Source organism: Capra hircus, chromosome 17 (assembly GCF_001704415.2).
Source record: "Capra hircus breed San Clemente chromosome 17, ASM170441v1, whole genome shotgun sequence".
Taxonomy (NCBI): Eukaryota; Metazoa; Chordata; class Mammalia; order Artiodactyla; family Bovidae; genus Capra; species Capra hircus.
In genome coordinates this window covers 2,201,689-2,224,542 of record NC_030824.1, presented here as the reverse complement: position 1 = coordinate 2,224,542, position 22,854 = coordinate 2,201,689, and the positions used below count along the sequence as shown (strand labels likewise).

Sequence of the window (22,854 nt, the reverse complement as noted above, 5' to 3'; positions counted from 1 at the left end):
GGCCAAAGTATTGGAGCTTCAGCTTTAGCATCATTCCTTCCAAAGAAATTCCAGGGCTGATCTCCTTCAGAATGGACTGGTTGAATCTCCTTGCAGTCCAAGGGACTCTCAAGAGTCTTCTCCAATACCACAGTTCAAAAGCATCAATTCTTCAGCGCTCAGCCTTCTTCACAGTCCAACTCTCACATCCATACATGACCACAGGAAGAACCATAGCCTTGACTAGATGGACCTTAGTCGGCAAAGTAATGTCTCTGCTTTTGAATATACTGTCTAGGTTGGTCATAACTTTTCTTCCAAGGAGTAAGCGTCTTTTAATTTCATGGCTGCAGTCACCATCTCCAGTGATTTTGGAGCCCCCAAAAATAAAGTCTGCCACTGTTTCCACTGTTTCCCCATCTATTTTCCATGAAATGATGGGACCGGATGCCATGATCTTCATTTTCTGAATGTTGAGCTTTAAGCCAACTTTTTCACTCTCCTCTTTCACTTTCATCAAGAGGCTTTTGAGTTCCTCTTCACTTTCTGCCATAAGGGTGGTGTCATCTGCATATCTGAGGTTATTGATATTTCTCCTGGCAATCTTGATTCTAGCTTGTGTTTCTTCCAGTCCAGCGTTTCTCATGATGTACTCGCATATAAGTTAAATAAGCAGGGTGACAATATACAGCCTTGACTTACTCCTTTTCCTATTTGGAACCAGTCTGTTCCATGTCCAGTTCTAACTGTTGCTTCCTGACCTGCGTACAGATTTCTCAAGAGGCAGGTTAGGTGGTCTGGGTATTCCCATCTCTTTCAGAATGTTCCACAGCTTATTGTGATCCACACAGTCAAAGGCTTTGGCATAGTCAATAAAGCAGAAATAGATGTTTTTCTGGCACTCTCTTGCCTTTTCGATGATCCAGCGGATGTTGGCAATTTGTCCTCTGGTTCCTCTGCCTTTTCTAAAACCAGCTTGAACATCTGGAAGTTCACGGTTCACGTATTGCTGAAGCCTGGCTTGCAGAATTTTGAGCATTACTTTACTAGCATGTGAAATGAGTGCAATTGTGCGGTAGTTTGAGCATTCTTTGGCATTGCCTTTCTTTGGGATTGGAATGAAAACTGACCTTTCCCAGTCCTGTGGCCACTGCTGAGTTTTCCAAATTTGCTGGCATATTGAGTGCAGCACTTTCACAGCATCATCTTTCAGGATTTGAAACAGCTCAGCTGGAATTCCATCACCTCCACTAGCTTTGTTCATAGTGATGCTTTCTAAGGCCCACTTGACTTCACATTCCAAGATGTCTGGCTCTAGGTGAGTGATCACACCATCATGATTATCTGGGTCATGAAGATCTTTTTTGTACAGTTCTTCTGTGTATTCTTGCCACCTCTTCTTAATATCTTCTGTTTCTGTTAGGTCCAGACCATTTCTGTCCTTTATCGAGCCCATCTTTGCGTGAAATGTTCCCTTGGTATCTCTAATTTTCCTGAAGAGATCTCTAGTCTTTCCCATTCTGTTGTTTTCCTCTATTTCTTTGCACTGATCGCTGACGAAGGCTTTCTTATCTCTCCTTGCTATTCTTTGGAACTCTGCATTCAAATGCTTATATCTTTCCTTTGGTTAGAACACTTTATATTTACATATTTAGCCTCCTCTTATATGGTTCTTGTATAAAAAGTGTTTTCAGAGATTGTGAGAATAATGCAAAATGTTGACCGACTCCTTGATTTTAGGACTTGGATATTTTGTGCAGGGTTGTTCATATATGTGACTTTACGTCGCATAAACAGCTCAAAAGGATAAGTTGTCTGCAAATACTGAGAGAAGTCTTTACAAAGGAAATCCGCCTGCAGCGCGGAAGACCTGGGTTTGATTCCTAGATCGGAAGATTCCCCTGGAGGCGGAAATGACCACCCACTCCAGTATTGTTGGCCTGGGGGGCTACAGTCCATGGGGTAGCTAGAGTCAGACATAACTTAGTGATTAAACAGTAGATTGACGAGGTCTTTTGGCTCTGTAAGGGTCAGATGTTGCCTCTTTGTGACAGGAGTTTTTTGTGTTTAGACTACACTTTGCCCTTCTGATCTTTCTTACACCAAAAAGATCCCTTGGTAGAGAAGCCAATAACGTGCACACATCAACTTCAACCACCGAGTCCAAGTCTAGATCTCCTGCGATTTTCTTAGTTTTTCAAAGTACTTGTTCTTTTAGTGGCAAAGATTTACCTGAGAAGCCATCAGAAATGATATTTGATTGACAGAGCAAAACTCTTAAAGAGGAGTATTTGTAGGTTCTGGGAGCGTTCTGTCTGTATGGTTCCACAGTTTCTAAAGGCATGTTAAGGCCCAAATTGGCCCATTTTGCACAATTAAGTATTCTAAAATGTGGTTCACTAAGAAGTTCACATTGTAGCAATTTAAAAATTAATGTATTGTCATGGCATTCCAGCTTGTAGAGAAAAGTCTAGTGGGAAAATCTAAGTGGCTTAACTGGATACTTAGGATATTTGTCATTGTTAAACTACTGGTTTTTCTTCTGCAGATTTTTCTTGTGAAACCTTCAAATAGAAAAAGCTCTTCAGACAGACTTTATTTGGTAAGTTTGTTCCCCCTACCCTTCACCCTCTACTACACTCTGCTGTTTTGAGGCAGCAAAAGACAATTGACAGATGAATTTGGGGGCCCTGTTTGTCTGTGGGCATTTAAGTGAACTCTTGTATGTTCACTTTAATGTTAAATCTTAAAATTTGGTCTCTCCCCACCATCAGGACTCGAGCCATTGCCATAGTATAATACACTATGCCTAGAAACTTGTATTAAAGTTGAGATTAAATGAGTTGTAGCCTTAATCATTTGTTTAAAATAGTTTTAAACATGATCTTTTAAATTGCAACTTGATTCTTTCTTTGAGTTATCCTAAATAGTTAAATCTGTTTGAAAATCAAGACCTTGTTACTAGACTTCAGTTCAGTCTCAGTCGTGTCCGACTGTTTGCTGCCCCATGAACTGCAGCACAGCAGGCCTCCCTGTCCATCACCAACTCCTGGAGTTTACCCAAACTCATGTCCATTGAGTTGGTGGTGCCATCTAACCATCTCATCCTCTGTCATCCCTTTCTCCTCCTACCTTCAGTCTTTCCCAGCGTCAGGGTCTTTTCCAGTGAGTCACCTCTTCATATCAGGTGGCCACAGTATTGGAGTTTCAGCTTCACCATCAGTCCTTCCAATGAACGCTCAGGACTGATCTCCTTTAGGATGGAATGGTTGGATCTCCTTGCAGTCCAAGGCACTCTCAAGCGTCTTCTCCAACACCACAGTTCAAAAGCATCAATTCTTCGGCGCTTAGCTTTCTTTATAGTCCAACTCGCACATCCATATGACCACTGGAAAAACCATAGCCTTGACTAGACGGACCTTTGTTGGCAAAGTAATCTCTCTGCTTTTGTATATTCTGTCTAGGTTGGTCATAACTTTCCTTCCAAGGAGTAAGCGTCTTTTAATTTCATGGCTGCAGTCACCATCTGCAGTGATTTTGGAGCCCCAAAAAATAAAGTCTGACACTGTTTCCCCATCAATTTGCCATGAAGTGATGGGACTGGATGCCATGATCTTTGTTCTCTGAATGTTGAGCTTTAAGCCAACTTTTTCGCTCTCCTCTTTCACTTTCATCAAGAGGCTCTTTAGCTCCTTTTCACTTTCTGCCATAAGTGTGGTGTCATCTGCATATCTGAGGTTATTGATATTTCTCCTGGCAATCTTGATTCCAGCTTGTGTTTCTTCCAGTCCAGCGTTTCTCATGATGTACTCTGCATATAAGTTAAAGAAGCAGGGTGACAATATACAGCCTTGACTTACTCCATTTCCTATTTGGGACCAGTCTGTTGTTCCATGTCCAGTTCTAACTGTGGCTTCCTGACCTGCATACAGGTTTCTCAAGAGGCAGGTCAGGTGGCCTGGGTATTCCCATCTCTTGAAGAATTTTCCACAGTTTATTGTGATCCACACAGTCAAAGGCTTTGGCATAGTCAATAAAGCAGAAGTAGATGTTTTTCTGGAACTCCCTTGCTTTTTTGATGATCCAGTGGATGTTGGCAATTTGATCTCTGGTTCCTCTGCCTTTTCTAAAACCAGCTTGAACATCTGAAAGTTCATGGTTCATGTATTGCTGAAGCCTGGCTTGGAGAATTTTGAGCATTACTCTACTAGCGTGTGAGATGAGTGCAATTTCAGTCTAGTCTGTTCCCACCCTGCAGCCAGAGCCTCCTTCACGCCACCTCAGGCCACGCTTCCAGGCACAGCTGTGTGAGGCTCTGCGCCCTGCTGCTGCCATGGCCTCTCTTCCCTCACTTTCTTTGATCATAAAGCATTTGCTTTGAATATTGAATCCCAGACTTGCAAAAATATGCAGTATTCGTGGAAGTTTAGTGAACTAGAAATGCTGGCTTTGCATGTAATGTATCCGTTTTATATATGTATATATATATTTAGAAAGCTACTTATTAAAGTGATAGTGTTCTTAGTAGCCTGAGTTTCTTGTTCGGTGTTCCTCCCCCAGTATTATAGTTGTTTCTGAAAACCAGGTAGAGGCATTAGCACGGCCTGAGTTTTCACTGAGCGCAGGATATTGGGGTAAAAGACTTTTTTCTTTCATATTTTGTGTACTAAGTCAGTTTGGTCCCCACAGATGGGGAGATCCATTTTGAATTTACAGAATTTACAAAAACATGCTATATAATATTGTTAGAATTATATTGTTATATGCTGTATTTTCATTCGTACGTTGGTTTTAATTATTGCTTTATTATTTTCATCTAAGGTTTATGATAGTTTTCATGTTGCTGTCAACTTTAGGAGCATGAGCTTTCGCAACTGTTTTTGCTCAGATAGGTTACGGCCAGGATGATTTTCGCAGCCCTTTAAAGGAGTTTGGATTTGACTAGCGGGTTGGCTGGGTGACTCTCAGCTTTTTCTTGCCTGACTCTGGTCAAGTCCTTCGGTCCTTGTATATGCAGTTTGTTTAATTAGGGTATGGCCAAATGGGAAATTGGGCTTCTGAGGTGGTGCTAGTGGCAAAGACCACCCCCACCAGTGGAGGAGATGCAGCAGATGCTGGCCCCATCTCTGGGCCAGGAAGATCCCGTGGAGGAGGGCACGCAACACGCTCCAGTGCTCCTGCCTGGAGAATCGCATGGACAGAGGAGCCTGGCGGGCTGCAGTCCACAGGGTCGACAGTCAGACACGACCGAGCAACTTAGCACACACCTGGAGAATTACCAATTTTGTCCTTCTCCTCCCCTCAAGTTCCAGGCGTAAAGGAAAGAAAAGGCTTGCCAAGACACTGAAGAAGGGACGGAGATCTCTCCTCCTCACCTGGGCCTCCTGTCATGGTAAGTACAGAGAAACAGCAAGACAGCTGGACTTGAACTCTGTCCTGACGGTGAAGTGAATACTAGTGAGTTTACAGTTCCCGCCCTCAGAACTGTCTGTTCTCTTTTACTGTTTACTTAGTATCACTGGTAATAATTTGAGTATTCTAGTGTCTTAGAGCAGTTTTGCTTCTATTCACTTTAATCGTGTGAGTTAGATATTGTCTGTTTTCAGTCAGGTAGTGTACATAGATTCAAGAACAAATGTTTCTTGGACTTCAGGTTTCCTATTTCTTTTCTGGGAAGGAAGATACAGTAAGAAGCTTTTCTCTGTGTGTGTTGCGTTGTGGAGAATTAATATGGTCATACATATATTCTTTATGAATTTACCTTTCTGGATGAAAGCAGTTCCCTGTCTTCCCTGTTTTTCTTTAACATTGTTTTTATCCCAAAGAAGATGAAGTAGCTCTGCACAAGGCCTGCCTGCATCTGTGACTAAAACGAGTGTATTTCAGTGACTTGCGAGCCATTTAGGACCCACTTTAGGCAGAGAAGTGGGAGCAGTGAGCCAGCTACATTTCCATCAGTCCCAAAAATATGTAAACAGAGCTTCAAGGCTTAAGGAAGAAATGGCCCTCTGTAATATTATCCTGCTTCTACCTTGGTGATGTTCGCTAGATCCAAACTGTCATGCTGGCACACAAAGAAGGAATTGAAAAGGCCATGCTAATTTCAAGCATCATTGGGAACATGGATGGAAAATGCCTTTCAACATTAAAAACAAACTAAAACCAAAAAAACTAGTTGTATGGAAGTGTCGTTAAAATGGGAAAGGTAACTGCTGTCATTTTTAATCTTTGCCAGTTTTTTCTCAGTTTATGGTCACAACAGCTTTCTGATGTATCCTGTACCCAAGTACTGATGAGCTTTTCTTTATGCTGTATTATTTTATTGGTTTTCACGCTTTTTTAATGAATTGAGAGCATTTGCCTACTGCTTATCTGATCTGTATGCCAGCGCTAGTGAGCCACCCGTGGCGGGCTCGTGAAAGCAGCTCTGCTGGGCACAGAAGGGTTGCGCTTCTCTGTGTTCCGCACAGCAGCCTGGTCCTTGCTCTGGTGCCCTGCAGACAGTCGTGTGTGCGTGCACAGTGTTCAGGGAGCCGGTGTGACCATGTGTTTAAAAAAAAACTCTTTCATTAAGCAGCTTCATAATAAGTCTTTAGAAGTACTCATTTATAATTCTTCCGCCAAAGCCCATAGTTGTATTCCTTTCTAACTAGTTTATGTGCCTATGTATAGTTTATGTAGTTGGAATTAAAACATTAAATTTCTGTTTTGCTTATTTCACTAAATGAATTAAACATTTTTCTTTGATTCATTGGACTCCTAATGATTTTTTACTAGCTACCTAACACTTTGCAAATTGTTGAACCATTGGTTTAAGTAGTATTAATTAATATTTTCTGTTTTAGCTATTTGGTTACGTGTTCTTAATCCTTATTTTTCTGTGTAGAGAATTCAGAAGCACTGGTTTTTCTTGAGTATCATCCTTTCATACTTCAAAAAAATTCTTGAATAAAAGTGAGATCTTTTGGGGAGGTTAAGCATTAGGAAAATGTTTTTGTGTTTCATTATGGAAAAATCTCAAGCCTATGTAAATTGAAAATAGTATGATGAACCCTCATAAGCCCCACATAGGCATCAGCCAGATGCAGTAATCAGTTCATGACCACATTTGTTCCTTCTGACTCCCCACCCCCCCCACTTTGGATTATGTTGAAAGAAATCACAAACATTATATCAACAGAAATTTTTATTTTTGATGACTTTTAATGCCACTTTTAAGAATGGTAACTAAAATTGACAATGAGACTGATAATCACTTTAAACTTTTACATTTGTCAAATGTTTCTACACATATTTGACTCTAAAGAGTAGTTTTTTTTAAATCCTGCAACATTTATACATAAATTTAGTTTGTAGACATTTTCACTGGTTAGCCTCTACTCCCCATGTTCTTTAAATATTTATCTTTAATGTTGACTTCCCCCTGACTTATAGACTGACTTCTGTTACCTACATAGTTTACCAAGTAGCAGAAGTTAGCCTGGGACGGTGGTGACTGATCTGTTTTCAAGATTTTATAGCGACCCCACATGGAGCTGGTAGGGATTAATAAATATGAGATTCCACCAATGCCCGGTGTTCCTCAGCGATACCAGGAAATTGACCAAGTGGATTATATTCTAGCTCTCTCATCCTAGTTAACTACTGCTTGTAGCTAGCCCAGGGTAAATTTGTTGTCAAGCCTCTTAACAGGTTAACACACCTGCCAGACTTTTTCTCATCCTTGCCTTCGTCTCCTTCCAGCTCTTCCCCCATCAGCCATCTCAAGTTTGGCCTCCCTTTTACCTATGAAACTAAGTAAATATAATAAATTCGGCAGTTGATTCAGCTTATGTTTAGCTAAGTAATATTTTTACCATTCTTTTTGGAAAGTCAATAGTCTACCCTCAGTTCAGTTCATTCGTGTCTGACTCTTTGTGACCCCACGGACCACAGCACGCCAGGCCTCCCTGTCCATCACCAACTCCTGGAGTCTACTCAAACTCATGTCCATTGAGTCGGTGATGCCATCCAACCATCTCATCTTTTGTCGTCCCCTTCTCCTCCTGCCCCCAGTCCCTCCGAGCATGAAAGTCTTTTCCAATGAGTCAACTCTTCTCATGAGGTGGCCAAAGTCTTGGACTTTCACCTTTAGCATCAGTCCTTCCAAAGAACACCCAGGACTGATCTCCTTTAGGATGGACTAGTTGGATCTGCTTGCAGTCCAAGGGACTTTCAAGAGTCTTATCCAACAGCACAGTTCAAAAGCATCAATTCTTTGGCGCTCAGCTTTCTTGACAGTCCAACTCTCACATCCATACATGACCACAGGAAAAACCATAGCCTTGACTAGACGGACCTTTGTTGGCAAAGTAACGTCTCTGCTTTTGAATATGCTATCTAGGTTGGTCAAAACTTTCCTTCCAAGGAGTAAGCGTCTTTTAATTTCATGGCTGCAGTCACCATCTCCAGTGATTTTGGAGCCCCCCAAAATAAAGTCTGTCAGTGTTTCCCCATCTCTTTGCCAGGAAGTGATGGGACCAGATGCCATGATCTTCGTTTTCTGAATGTTGAGCTTTAAGCCAACTTTTTCACTCTCCACTTTCACTTTCATCAAGAGGGTCTTTAGCTCCTTTTCACTTTCTGCCATAAGGGTGGTGTCATCTGCATGTCTGAGGTTATTGATATTTCTCCCGGCAGTCCTGATTCCAGCTTGTGCTTCCTCCAGTCCAGCGTTTCTCATGATGTACTCTGCATATAAGTTAAATAAGCAGGGTGACAATATACAGCCTTGACGTACTCCTTTTCCTATTTGGGACCCGTCTGTTCCATGTCCAGTTCTAACTGTTGCTTCTTGACATGTATACAGATTTTTCAGGAGGCAGGTCAGGTGGTCTGGTATTCCCATCTCTTTCAGAATTTTCCAGTTTATTGTGATCCACACAACCAAAGGCTTTGGCTTAGTCAATAAAGCAGAAGTAGATGTTTTTCTCAAACTCTGTTGCTTTTTTGATGTTGGCAGTTTGGTCTCTGGTTCCTCTGCCTTTTCTAAAACTAGCTTGAACATCTGGGAGTTCACAGTTCACATACTGATGGAGCCTGACTTGGAGAATTTTGAGCATTACTTTACCAGCGTGTGAGATGAGTGCAATTGTGCGGTAGTTTGAGCATTCTTTGGCATTGCCTTTCTTTGGGATTGGAATGAAAACTGACCTTTTCCAGTCCTGTGGCCACTGCTGCTGAGTTTTCCAAATTTGCTGGCATATTGAGTGCAGCACTTTCACAACGTCATCTTTTAGGATTTGAAATAGTTCAGACGGAATTCTGTCACCTCCACTAGCTTTGTTTGTAGTGATGCTTCCTGAGACCCACTTGACTTCACATTCCAGGATGTTTGGCTCTAGGGTTGTAATCACATAATCGTGATTGTTTGGGTTGTGAAGATCTTTTTTGTGCAGTACTTCTGTGTATTCCTGCCACTTCTTAATGTCTTCTGCTTCTGTTAGGGCCATACTGTTTCTGTGCTTTATTGTCCATTTCTGTCCTTTATTGCCCATCTGTGCATGAAAAATTCTCTTGGTAGCTCTCATTTTCTTGAAGAGATCTCTAGTCTTTCCCATTCTATTGTTTTCCTCTCTTTCTTTGCATTGATCACTGAGGAAGGCTTTCTTATATTTCCTTGCTGTTCTTTGGAACTCTGCATTCAAATGGGTATATCTTGCCTTTTCTCCTTTGCCTTTCACTTCTTTTCTTTCAATAGCTATTTGTAAGGCCTCCTCGGACAACAGTTTTGCCCTTTTGCCTTTCTTTTTTTGGGGGATGGTCTTGATCACTGTCTCCTGTACAGTGTCATGAACATCCATCCTTAGTTCTTCCGGCACTCTATCAGATCTGATCCCTTGAATCTATTTGTTACTTCCACTGTATAATTGTAAGAGATTTGATTTAGAAGTCAAAGCTGAGAAACCCTTAAAATGTTCATAAATTCATTTTAAAAGTAACAATACCAATTTCCCATAACATTTTAAATGAAAAGTAACATTTTTCTCATCCAGCAATAATTAATGTAAAAGAGTGATGTTGTTTTACATTTTTACAGTTTTAAAAAAAATATTTGGCTTAATAGATGATAGCTGGATTCTCATATCTACTTCTTCATCTGATTTGTTACAGTGTATTTTTTGAAATGAAGTAAATCCAGGCTTACTCAGTAGTTAGAAAATGAAAGAGTACTTTAATAATTTTTCCAGGTAGTTGTATTCGTGTGTTACACATCAAAACTTGACAAGTGTCAGTTCTTTGAAGGTTAGTTGCAATGTGGAATTTGAAGTCATGTCAGTGAACTTTTTGTTCAAACCATCAGTTAAAACCATCAGTTGTCTTGCACTTTAAATGGATCTTCTATCCATGCATGATTTTGTAACATCATGACCAGGTCATTTTGAAAATAATGAATAATGAGAAAATGAGTAATGCAGGTCTTCCAAAGGTAGACCTAATTTGCAATAAAATTTATTTTAAAAATCACACTGGTAGTATTGCCACTGGGCATATCAGGAAAGTATTTGGTACTGGAAAGCTGTAAAGTTCCTTCTGGCACATGATAGCCTTTCAAAATTCTAATTTTCTTATTAAAACTTCATCACTGGCAACTGATGGCATTTGAAGAAAAGATCTACTGAAGTCCGAATTACCATAGTTTGTCAGTTCTTTTCAGTTGCAAATGGTGCTCATTGATTTGCAAAAGAAGTTGCTAGTTCAGCTTGTAACTGAAACAGTTGCACAAGTGCTTTACCTTGAGACAGCCATAATACTTCAGTGTGCAGCAGAAGGCTTTCATGTGTATTTCCTGTTTATTTATTTTTTAATATTTTATTTTATATATTTATTGGACATGCAGCATGTGGGATCTTAGTTCCCCAACCAGGGATTGAACCCATGCTCCCTCCATTGGGAGCTTAGAGTCTCAACCACTGGACCACCAGGGAAGTCCCTGTTTTCCTCTTTAAAAAAGAAAAAGACTTAAGGGTCAGAATGTAATAAAATTGATCATTTTTCTGCTACTTGTTACCAAGGACATTCAGAGTGCCACTGCTAGATTATAGTAAGGGGCCAGCAGGTTTATGCACTGAGGCTCTCTGTGCTGTTTGTACAAATGTCAATGCAGAGGAAAAAGGCTTAGTAGTATTACAGGCTTAGTATTTTAAAAAGTCTTAGTATTATTGTGACTGTGATTTTAACCTTATAGAGGCCCTGAAAGGGTCTCAGAATCCGCAGATCACATTTTGAGAACCATTCTATTAGGGTGTATGCTTAAAATTGCTATTGTTCTTATAAAACTTGCTGTGTAAATAATTTCATCATTTACCCCTGGACTTTTCAGTAGATTCCTTTTCCCCCTGATCTTTGTATACCATACAAATTTATAGTGTAAAAGACTGTTTTTATGTAAATTATGGTTAGTTCAAGTACCATTTAGATTATAATTTATTTTTTTTTGAGATTGCCTTGTGAAAGTGAAGTTGCTCAGTCGTGTCCGACTCTTTGTGACTCCATGGACTGTAGCCTATCAGGCTCCTGTCCATGGGATTTTCCAGGCAAGAGTGCTGGAGTGGATTGCCATTTCCTTCTCCAGGGGATCTTCCCGACCCAGGAATTGAACCCGGGTCTCCTGCATTGCAGGCAGATGCTTTACCGTCTGAGCCACCAGGGAAGCCCTTAATAGAAATAAATATGTAATACAAAGATTAAACTAGGGGTAGTGGTTCACACACGTTTTCAGTTTGAGGATTCAGTTCTTCAGTTTACATCGAAAAGAAAGCAGTTTTTGTTATGGAAAGTTCCCATATAACCAGAGTAGACACTGAGGTATAGTGAACTCTCACTTAAAGTTCCATATATTAATCCCCTCATAGACAGCTGTTTCATTTATGCTCCATTCACTTCCTTGTTACCCTTCCCCTTCCAAATGTTTTGAGTCATATTCCAGATATTGGTCATATCATTTCATTCTTAAATAATAATAATAATTCAGAATGCATCTTTTAAAAATAAAGATTATAACTTAAGAGAAGAAAGCCACTATATCTTAGTTTCTCCTAAAAGTAATATACTAACAACTTATTAGTGCTTAATAGAAATGTTCTTAACCTCTTTGACTTTCTTTGGTATTGATGTGTTTTCCATTTAGAGGCACCTGGATTTTCATTGTGATTATGCTACTAGACATGGCAGAAAAACCAAACATGGAGTAGGAGCTTTGAAATTATTTGAACATTTGGGTTTTTTCCAGGATGAAGAGACTCGGCACAGCCTTGAGTGCATCCAGGCCAATCAGATCTTTCCCAGGAAGCAGCTGATCCGGGAGGATGAGAATCTTCAGGTAATTCCAGGCCACTTTTGATTGTGAAACAAGTATGAAGCATCATAGTGACAATGTAGCAGAGCCAGTGGATTGAAGTAATGCCCTGCGTGTAGGAATACATATTAGAGAAATGTAGTTTTTTCCCTAAACCACACACGTGACAGAAATGTATGCTGGAAAACATCTCTTATAGAAGGACTTTCCCACTGAGGTGTGATCATCTCTGTGTCATTCCTTCTTGAGTCTTAAATGTGAATAACTAGGTTTTTGAATCTTGCAGGTGTAAACCCATCCTCTTTAGGTCCCGTACCCATTTATGGGCTGTCTTGGGTGACAGTGTTTATAGTCCATTCACCTGACCTGTGTTTAAAGGCTTTGCTTCACTACTTCAGGACTCTGAAGCGTTTCTTCTTCCGCTTTGAAGGTCCCTTTTCTTGAACTTCATGGAGAAAGCACAGAGTACGTGGGCCGTGCTGAGGATGCCATCATTGCCCTTTCTAATTACAGACTTCACATCAAGTTCAAGGAGTCGCTTGTTAATGTAAGTGCTATCAGCTGTTCTTCCACTAAAGTAGATGGAGAAAGGAAGTAAAAAACCTTAAGTTTCTCACAAGAGGAGTGTTAATAGGGTTCAGCATGAAAATATTGTGTACTCTGCTTTTTTCTCAATTTAAGCACTGGGGACGCTACATTAGCAAGCAGCTCTTACGCTTGATTAAAATGATATATGTAGTTGTCAGCTGAAGTGTCCATTGTTAGCAACACTGCATGATTTGCAGCTGGTAATACTGTATCGTCGAGATTTGTAATGGTGCAGAAGCTGGGTGGGCTTTTATTTCTCAATTTTTAGTCGTTACCGACTGCCTCAGGTGAGAGAATTTCCTAGACCTTAATGTCAAATGCTAACAGTTCTGTCAAGAAAGTACAGTGGTGATAGCAAACATCCTTTTCCAACAACACCGGGAGATGACTGTGCACGTGGACATCACCAAAGGGTCAATACCAAAATTGAGTTGATTATATTGTTTGTAGCCGAAGATGAAGAAGCTCTGTACAGTCAACAAAAACAAGACTTGGAGCTGACTGTGGCTCAAATCATGAGCTCCTTATTGCAAAATTCAGTCTTAAACTGAAGAAAGTGGGGAAAACCACTAGGCCTTTCAGGTATGCATGAAGTCACTTCAGTCATGTCTGACTCTGAGCGACCCTATGGTCTGTAGTCCACCAGACTCCTCTGTCGAGGGGATTCTCCAGGCATGACTACTAGAGTGGGTTGCCATTTCCTTCTCCAGGGCATCTTCCCAACCCAGGGATCGAACCTGCATCTTTTACTTCTCCCGCATTGGCAGACAGGTTCTTGACCACTAGCACCACCTCCTAAGTCACATCCCTTATGATTATTCAGTGCAGGGGATGAATACTATAGACAGAAGTTTATAACATTGTACAGGAGCCAGTGACCAAAACCACCCCAGAGAAAAAGAAATGTGAGGAGGAAAAGTGGTTGTCTGAAGAAGCTTTACAAATAGCTGAGGAAAGAAGAGAAGCAAAAAGCAAAGGAGAAAGGGAAAGATTTACCTAACTGAATGAAGAGTTCCAGAGAACAGCAAGGAGACACAGGACCTTCTTAAATGAACAATACAAAGAAGTAGAGGAAAACAACAGAATGGGAAAGATGTGTGATCTCTTCAGGAAGATTGGAGATATCAAGGGAACATTTCATGCGAAGATGGGCATGATAAAGGACAGAAATGGAAAGAACCTAACAGAAACAGAAGAGATTAAGAAGATGTGGCAAGAATACACAAAAGAACTATACAAAAAAGTTCTTAATCACCCAAATGACCACAGCAGTGTGGTCACATCACCTCGAGCCAGACAACCTGGAGTGTGGAGTCAAGTGGGCCTTAGGAAGCATCGCTATGAACAAAGCTAGTGGAGGTGATGGAATTCCAGCTGAGTTGTTTAAAATCCTAAAAGATGATGCGGTTAAAGTCCTACACGCAGTATGTCAGCAAATTTGGAAAACTCAGCAATGGCCACAGGACTGGAAAAGCTTAATTTTCATTCCAATCCCAAAGAAGGGGTATGCCAAAGAATGTTCAAACTGTCATACAGTTGTGCTCATTTCGCATGCTAGTAAGGTTATGCTCAAAATTCTTCAAGCTAGGCTTCAGTACATGAACCGAGAACTACCAGATATACAAGTTGGGTTTAGAAAAGGCAGAGAACCAGAGGTCAGATTGTCAACATTTGTTGCAACATAGAGAAAGCAGGGCTTCCCTGGTGGCTCAGTTGGTAAAGAATCCGCCTGCAGTGTGGAGACCTGGGTCCAGTCCCTGGGTTGGGAAGATCGCCTGGAAGAGGGCATGGCAACCCACTCCAGTATTGTTGCCTGGGGAATCCCCATGGACAGAGGAACCTGGCAGGCTACAGTCCGTGGAGTCACAAAGAGTTGGACGTGACTGAGCAACTAAGCGCACAGATAACACAAGGGAATTCTAGAAAAACATCTGCTTCATTGACTGTGCCATAAAGCCTTTGACTGTGTGGATCACAACAAACTGGAAGATTCTGAGAGATGTGAATACCAGGCTACCATAACCTGTCTCTGAGAAACCTGTTTATGGGTTAAGAAACAAGTTAGAACCCTATATGGAACAGATTACAGGTTCAAACTAGGGACAGGAGTATGATAAGTCTGTATATTATCACCCTGTTCATTCAGTTTGTATGCGGAGTAATCATGCGAAATGCCAAGGTGGGTGAATCACAAGCTGGAGTCAAGATCGCCAGGAGAAATGTTAACCGTCTCAGAAATGCAGATGATACACTCTAATGGCAGAAAGTGAAGAGGAACTGAAGAGCCTCTTGATGAGGGTGGAAAAGCTGGTTTAAAACTCAACATTCAGTAAGATCATGGCATCAGGTCCCATCATTTCATGGCAAACAGAAGGGGGAAAAGTGGAAACAGTGACGGATTTTATTTTCGTGGGTTCTGAAATCACTGTGGATGGTGACTGCAGCCATGAAATTAAAAGACGCTTGTTCTCGCAAGGGAATGCATGACAAACCTAAGTAGCGTATTAAAAAGTGGAAACATCGCTTTCCCAACAAAGGTCTGTCTAGTGAAAGCTGTGGCTTTTCCAGTAGTCACCTATGGATGTGAGAGTAGGACCGTAAAGAAGGCTGAGCACTGAAGAGTTGGTGCTTTCAAACTGTGGTGTCGGAGAAGACTTTTGAGAGTCCTGTGGACTGCAAGGAGATCAAAACAGTCCATCCTAAAGGAGGCCAACCCTGACTGTTCATTGGAAGGGCTGATGCTGAAGTACTTTCGCCACCTGATGGCAAAGAGCTGACTCATTGAAAAAGACCCTGACGCTGGGAAAGATTGAAAGCAAAAGGACAAGAGGGTGGTAGAGTGCAAGATGGTTAGATAGTATCACCTACTCCATGAACATGAATTTGAGCAATCTCCAGGAGATAGTGTACACTACTATGGTGGCTCAGACGGTAAAGCGTCTGTAATGCAGGAGACCCGGGTTCGATCCCTGGGTTGGGAAGATCCCCTGGAGAAGGAAATGGCAGCCCACCCCCTTATTCTTGCCTGGAAAATCCCATGGACCGCGGAGGCTGGTAGGCTACCATCCATGGGGTCGCAAAGAGTAGAACACGACTGAGCGACTTCACAGGAGATAGTGTAGAACAGGAAAGCCTGGCTTGCTGTAGTCCATGGGGTCCCAAAGAGTTGGACCCAACTTAGCGACTGAACAGCAACGTCAAATGATGAGATGTACTTTGAGTTCAGTGCAGGCTTCTGTTACAGAATGAAGTGACTCTCACGTCTTCTTAGTGGTATAAGGACAGATGTTAAATAAAATGTTTATTTGCATAATATACTGTGTATTGCTGAAGAGAGGGAAAGCTCAACTTTTGAGTGCATTCCTTTTCAATTAAGAGGGTATTCTCAGTGAACTGGGTCTTCCAGCACTATTGCCATCCTTAGTATTTTTCAGTAAACTTGTCTTCCAGCACAGAAATGCCAAAGTTCATGTATTCTAACCAAATGAATGCTGCCTTCTTTCCTCATTGAACAGTGTTGTGGCTCTTTGCACTTTGGTTCTACCACAAAGAAGTGTACTATGACATCTTATAAAAGCTCAGGACTGTCCCTTCATTCAGATAGTGTGTTTGGGAGCTCATTTTGGGATTCTTAGAAGGTTGTTTTACTCAGCCATCCGAGTTACCCAGTTCCTTCATCGTATTTTTTCCTTGTCAAGACTCGAATGGCTGGCATTTGCTTTGTGGTTGGCGTTTATTGTTTTAGTGTTGATGACTGTCCTGTGCCGTTAAGCGTTTACATCTAGGAGTCACTGTGGCCTGAATTTCTTCGGGCCTGTAGATTTGGGCTATGATCGTAGCTCTTGTCTTAGTTTTCTGTTAGCTAAAAATACACACTGGATTCACCAAGGCAAGAGGCATATTGTGCTTTCATGCCATGTGCCGCTGTTCAGAAGGGTCTGTTTGGAATTGAGTGGCCCTGATAAGAGGGGACAGGATGGAATCTCCTGTGATATTCCAGCACCCAGACCCTACCAGCTCCTGTGGAAATAATGACAGCAATATTTAGTAGAATTACCCAATTTAATTTTGTGTTTAAATGTCTAGAATTGGTGAAATTTAATTAAATTGCATGTGGAGATAATGTAGTTTTCTATCATTGCATTTTTTCATGCAGTCCCGTCTCTCAGCTTTTTGGTTTATGGCCAAGTATTTCAGAGACTATTTTTAGATCTGTTGGGGTAGAGGATCTGTTGGAGAGAAAGCATGCATCGGATCATGTCATTGACCAACCTAAAGGCCTTCAGTCTTTCTTGATTACTTCTAAAATGAAATCACTTAACACGGTGTCACCCTAAGTGGTGTGATCCTTGGTCCCTTACAGCTTTTCTGCCTCCCTCTCTCTCCCCTTCTCCCCTTTGTATTAGTAAAACCACCCTCTTTGGGCTCTCAGACACACCTTATACCTCTGAGTTTTCTCTTCTCCTACCCAAGGAACTTTTCTTCATCTGTCAAAACCCAGTTCAGGTGATAATGTTCTTCTGTGAAGCCTTTCTCGGTCCCAGTTCTCTCCCTGACAGTTTATTACCCTCTCTCCTGGCCTTTTCTGTGTCTTGAACAGTTTGACAGCTTTTACCAGATATGTTGTAATTTTTTGTTTGTTCATCTTTGTATCTTTAGAATCCAATGTGTTTACTTGTGCCATAGTATTCAGTAAATATGAAGTGAACTGAAGTTAATAATGGGTTTGAAATAGATATTAGACCATTTTAAAATTTTTTCTGGGTTTAAAGCTCATTTTAAGTCATCTTTTTCTCTAAGCCTGCATCATCTTTTTCTCCAGCAGTAGCTGTATGAGTAGGTTGTTTACTGGAATTGTTGGTCCCCGAACTGTGATTGAGATACAGTGTTTAAGAAAACTTACCCTTGTTTTTAACTTGTGACCCGTTTCTTCACCGAAAAGTGTTTTCCATTTAGCATGATAACCCTCTAAGGCACAGAGGCTGCCTGTCGCTTTTTTAAAAGGCCAAGGTAATGGCTCTGCACTGAAAAATGGTTGTGCAAAAGTATTTTGTAGTTGCAGTGATTTTAAATAATTCAGATTGGAAGAGACTAGGACTTCTTTGTACAAATAAGTTAATCCCATCACAGTTAGTGCTAAGCTCCTAAAACCTGTGGTCACTCCAGGAAACCATGGCTCCTCCTATTCTGGTCCTCCCTCAGCAGATGAGTATTTCAGTAAAATCTGTGATACTAAGAGACCCCTCCCCTAAAGGTTACTATATCTAAATCAAACATATCTCAACCATCAAAACTCAGATGTGTCAGTATGTATTGTGGCATGCTCCAGTTTGCATCATTTTGTATGTTTTCAAATGAACACATGTAACTCTTAAATGACTACACCATCAAGCTTTACGTAGCTGTCTGATATCATATATTCTCTTAATCTCACAGCGCATTGAAATACATCATATTGTAATGCACATACATTATATCAACTTTCCAATTTCTAGGGTAAAGAACCTCCAGTATAGTTCAGTTGTAGCATTTAAGGTATGAATTGCTCCTATTCCATGCTTTTCCCAAACTGTATTTTTACATATGTATAGGTATATTTCTTTGCTCAGCCAATTTACAAACAAGTAAGTGTTCAAGTGAAGATAATGAAATTTTAAAACGATTTTTGTTGTGTAATTCAATAGACCGCCTCTCAGTCTGCTGCTTCTGAAATCCCAGTAAGTAGCATGAGAATTGTAGGTGGTTGTTGCACCTGTGCTTGGAACAAACTGGTTTTGAGTGTCAGATGCTCACCTTGCCAATCAGCAAAATGTGTCCTCTCTGCATGAGTCCCTTTCCTCATATTAGAGTTCTAGTGGTTTTGTACATGAGGACAGTTTGTGGAGTGGGGGTAAAGCCCCATAGTCCCATGAGCAGATGGAATTGTGACTTTCAAAAAATGTAAACTGAAGTTCAACCAGAAGTAAGGACCACGTTAGTACTTAAAAGGACATTAAAACTCCATTTCTAGACTGGTCTGTTAACGCTTCTTAGGAACAAGCTGGAAGTACACCTGGAAACACCTTCCTTAGCATTTCCCACATTTTTTACATTGCTAACTGTTGTACGTTGAAAATCTTTGTTACTCTCCAAGCATCAGAAGTAGGTTATTGTTAATGATGCCCTTTGGCCTTAGCATTCATAAATCAGAGGAGGCTTCTGAAAACACATGTTGGAAGAGTACGTTGTAAATACCAGAAGTGAGCAATAAAGAATTTGTCTTTAACCTGTGACCATTTTCTTCTGACTGGTTTTTAAATCGTTAGAACCCAGATCATTCACGGTGTGTTATATAGATTTTAGGTTAAGACTCATTACATTATTTTTACTGTTACTGCCATTTTTACTTGCCATGTGTATGCAAGGTTAATACTTCCTCATTCAGTCTCTAAAAAGGGCATTTGTTATTAAAAAGTATACATTATCCCCCTTTTAAATTCTGGTGCTTAGTAATTCACACATATACAGACCCAGAATGAACTATGGTAAATACAGTAGGAAATAACATAAAATTCCCTCTGGAATGAGTACTGCGACTCTCTTATACTTACGCATGTCTGTTATGTTCTTAAACTGCCGCTGTCCTGCTCTTTTGGATTGATGCTCTCATGAGTTTTGGTGTATGTAAGGTAACTTTTGACCTTTAGAGGAATTGATTAACAGCACTGGAGTGTGTTTGATGTATTTTAAGCATGAGTTTGGTGGGTTTTATAAGGAGAAAAGCACTGTAATGGGAGAGAGAATGGCCTGGCAAGAAGGCGGCAGAGAAGAAAGGAGCAAAATGAGGATGCACTGGTGCAAAGCACTGAACCATTGGGTTAGGGAGGACATGACTGTGACTTCAGATTTCTTAGAATTGCCTCTAGAGAATCTTGGTTGGTTTACATTCTGTTTTCCGTTTAAGATCCCTGGTGAAGAGGCTGCTTAATAGTGAAAGAAAAACTGAAGTAGTGCTCACACAGAAGGGAAGGGCGTCCTAGAGGAAGAACGGAGCACCATGTATGTTGTTGGCAGGGCCCTGAGCTGGAAGGCAGCCATGGATTCTGGTCCTGACTCTGCCACCAGCTTTAGTGAAGTGTCTTAACCTCACCGAGCTGTAAGATGGCCTGCCTCATGAACCTGTATCTCTTTGCTGTTGGGTCTGTCTAGTGACAGAAATGGTAGGGATCCTCCTCATATGTGATGAAAGCTGAGAAACCTGAATCAGTGGTCTTGCGTTTAGAGAAGTAGAGAAGCTTATTTTATATTTTGGTTGGCTGTATGAAGAGGAAAAGCTAGCTAGCTCCACCTTTTTCAAAGGGAAGGCAATCTTGAGGGTGGCGTGGGTGCATTGAAGAGTAACATTGAAATGAAAGGGGAAGAAAAAAGGGAGCTGTTCATCTGATACAAAAGCAAGTGTTTCTCTTTTATGTCCTTGTTCTTGCTGCATATTAAACTTCCTTGCATGTGATAATCTGCACGATTATTAAAATCTGTTTTCTGTATCTATGACTTGAATACACATGGTTGTTGTGATTTGGTAGGATCGATATACTAGCAACCAGTATTTTTATCCTTCTTTCTTAAGTTTGCAGTTTTAAAGTATATGAAACATTGCACATTGGGAGCATGTGGGCAGCGAGTGCTCTGCATGCTCTGGGGTGTTGCGTCTTTGTATTTTAGAAGTCTGAACCTAGGCTCTTGGGCTCTAGTCCAAATAGGAGGGATGTAAAACTTTTATTTTTTGTAGCAAAATAGCACAGGCTGGTCCATTCCCTCCAGCATCTGGTAATAATGTTAGTAGGTTTTCAGGTTTTCTAGCTATAAGGTAGGGTGTTGGAGGGGACATGGAGCAGGTGATTGCTGTGAGAGCCTGTGGATTTGTAAAGCTCACTCTCACTCCACCCCAGGCTCTTCCCATTCCCTCTGCCCGGGCATTCCTAAGCTGGGACCACCAGAAAGCAAAGGCTGGTGGCATGTGGGAAGGTTAGAGGATTGTCCAAGGAAGTTGGTAAGCAGGCAGAATTTTGGTTAATAAAATTTTTAAAAATTGAAATTAGAACTCAAGCCTCTGAACTGCCGGTCTGGCGCCTCTTTTCCTTTTTGTTTTTAGGGGAGTATTGGGGGAGAACGGGGACTGTAGGTTTAAAAAACAAAAAACCTAACATGAGTGTCCCAGAATACACAGAGGACTGGCCTGAGGGAAGGTCAGGGTCCCCTTCTGATCTCTCAATCTCCTGTTAGGCCTTCACAGTTCATCCCTACTGAGATGATGTTGTTGTTCCTTCTTAGATGTACAGGTCTTGAAGGAATTTTTAACTGCATCAGCTCTGGTTTCTCACAGTACCTTGGGGTAGAGGACCTAAAAACAGAGGGCCAAAGGTCCTTTTTCTTTCTCTGAACACAGGCAGGAATTCTTAGTCTTTCTCTTACTTCTGGTCCTATTATAAAGGAATTTTGTAGATAAATCTAGAAGGCTCTACTCTGAAGTAGAACTCTCAGCTATAACCTGAGTAACAGTATTTTTTTTTCTTCTCTTTTTGAATCCCTGCCCCAGTTTCTTTTTGTTTGTCCGACGTGTCCATCATACAGGCTTCTTTCCACATCTTTGTTCTGAGAGTTCCCAGCTGACTTTGGTGACCACACAGTGTGGCAGGGTTTGCCCGAAGCCTGTTTCTGAAACGGGCTCAGCTAGCAGCGCTCTCTTGTTTCTTTCTGTGCTGGAGGAGACTGCCTCCTCCTCATGTAAAACACGAAATGCTGGAATGCTCCTTGCAGCTCCCAGAGCCGCATTTTAATTGGGCTTGATACAGTGTAAAAAGATCCTTTTTCAATGAGTGAGAGCATCCACTACAATTTTTACCAGGTTCTCTTTAAAAGTTTTGGGAATTGGAAATTTTTGAGGTCAGGGGGTTGTCAGGAAAAGTTGAGGGACAGAAGGAGGGTTCTAACACCAGCTTGAGGACTTATCACCCTCTTCAGATGCTTTCCCTCCTGTCTGCCTCCCTTCTCTGATCCCCCTCCACTGTCCTGCTGATCTTGTTTCAGTATCAGATGACCAGATTGGCAGAGAGAGAACCATCCCAGCTTACTCATACCTTGAGCCCTACTTGGCAAACAGGGCTCCTCAGCTTGTCTTTTGAAACACATTAAACCTAGCCGATTAGGCCACTGTTGAGAGGGTAACAGGCAGGAAGGCCAAGGGTCTCCAAATGGAGGAAATAGCCTGCAAGTGTCAGACATTTTTATCTCCCTTAAGCGGCATGAAGAAGCAAACTAGCGATATTTTTTTTCCTTCTCTATACAAATTTAAAAAGAGGTTTCTCTTATAATTCTGTGTTGCCATAATGACACTTGGTTTCATTTAAAGTTAACCATTTCCTTTTTCTTATAAAAATGTTTATCTTAAGCTATGCAAATGCACTATACATTTACCCCAAACTCTGTCTTCAAGTCGGTTCCGCCTTTTGGGCTCAGAACCTACTTGATAAACCAGTATGTTATACTCTGATATCGTTCCTCTAATCTATATGAGACACTATTTATATAATGCTCTGCCCTTCTTCAAAATTCAAGGTAATCCTTTTATGGCCCAAGATAAACCATTTAGAACCAAGATTATCCCAAAATACATCTTATGGGTGACGGGCCTGGTGCCATTCTAAGTTTTGAGACATTCCTTCCTTTCATTAACAGACTGCTGGTGACTATATAACATCCAGCTAAAGACTAGCAGGCAGATACTCTTTCTGCCCCCTTCTGATGCCTATGTCAAAAGCTTTCTTTATCTCCTTTATACTTTAATAAAACTTTATTACACAAAAGCTCTGAGTGATCAAGCCTCATCTCTGGCCCCAGATTAAATTCTCCTCTGGGGGCCAAAAATCCCGGCGTCATAATTCAACAACAACCTTTCACTGTGAGAGCTGTCC

At 41.1% G+C, this 22,854-nt stretch overlaps 1 protein-coding gene across 7 annotated transcripts in view; it reads left to right on the top strand.

The window, feature by feature from the left end:
* MTMR3 (myotubularin related protein 3) overlaps nt 1-22,854 on the top strand; it is a 126,643-nt gene that overhangs the window by 63,960 nt on the left and 39,829 nt on the right. For 6 of the 7 annotated variants that reach the window (XM_018060995.1, XM_018060998.1, XM_018060994.1 and 3 more), the window contains 4 exons: nt 2,528-2,581; nt 5,286-5,371; nt 12,251-12,340; nt 12,747-12,863. In XM_018060995.1, the coding sequence (XP_017916484.1) occupies nt 5,369-5,371; nt 12,251-12,340; nt 12,747-12,863 (210 nt within the window). In that variant the 5' untranslated portion in view covers nt 2,528-2,581; nt 5,286-5,368. The remainder of the gene's footprint in view (nt 1-2,527; nt 2,582-5,285; nt 5,372-12,250; nt 12,341-12,746; nt 12,864-22,854) is intronic. The other variant, XM_018060996.1, reaches the window with a different exon arrangement.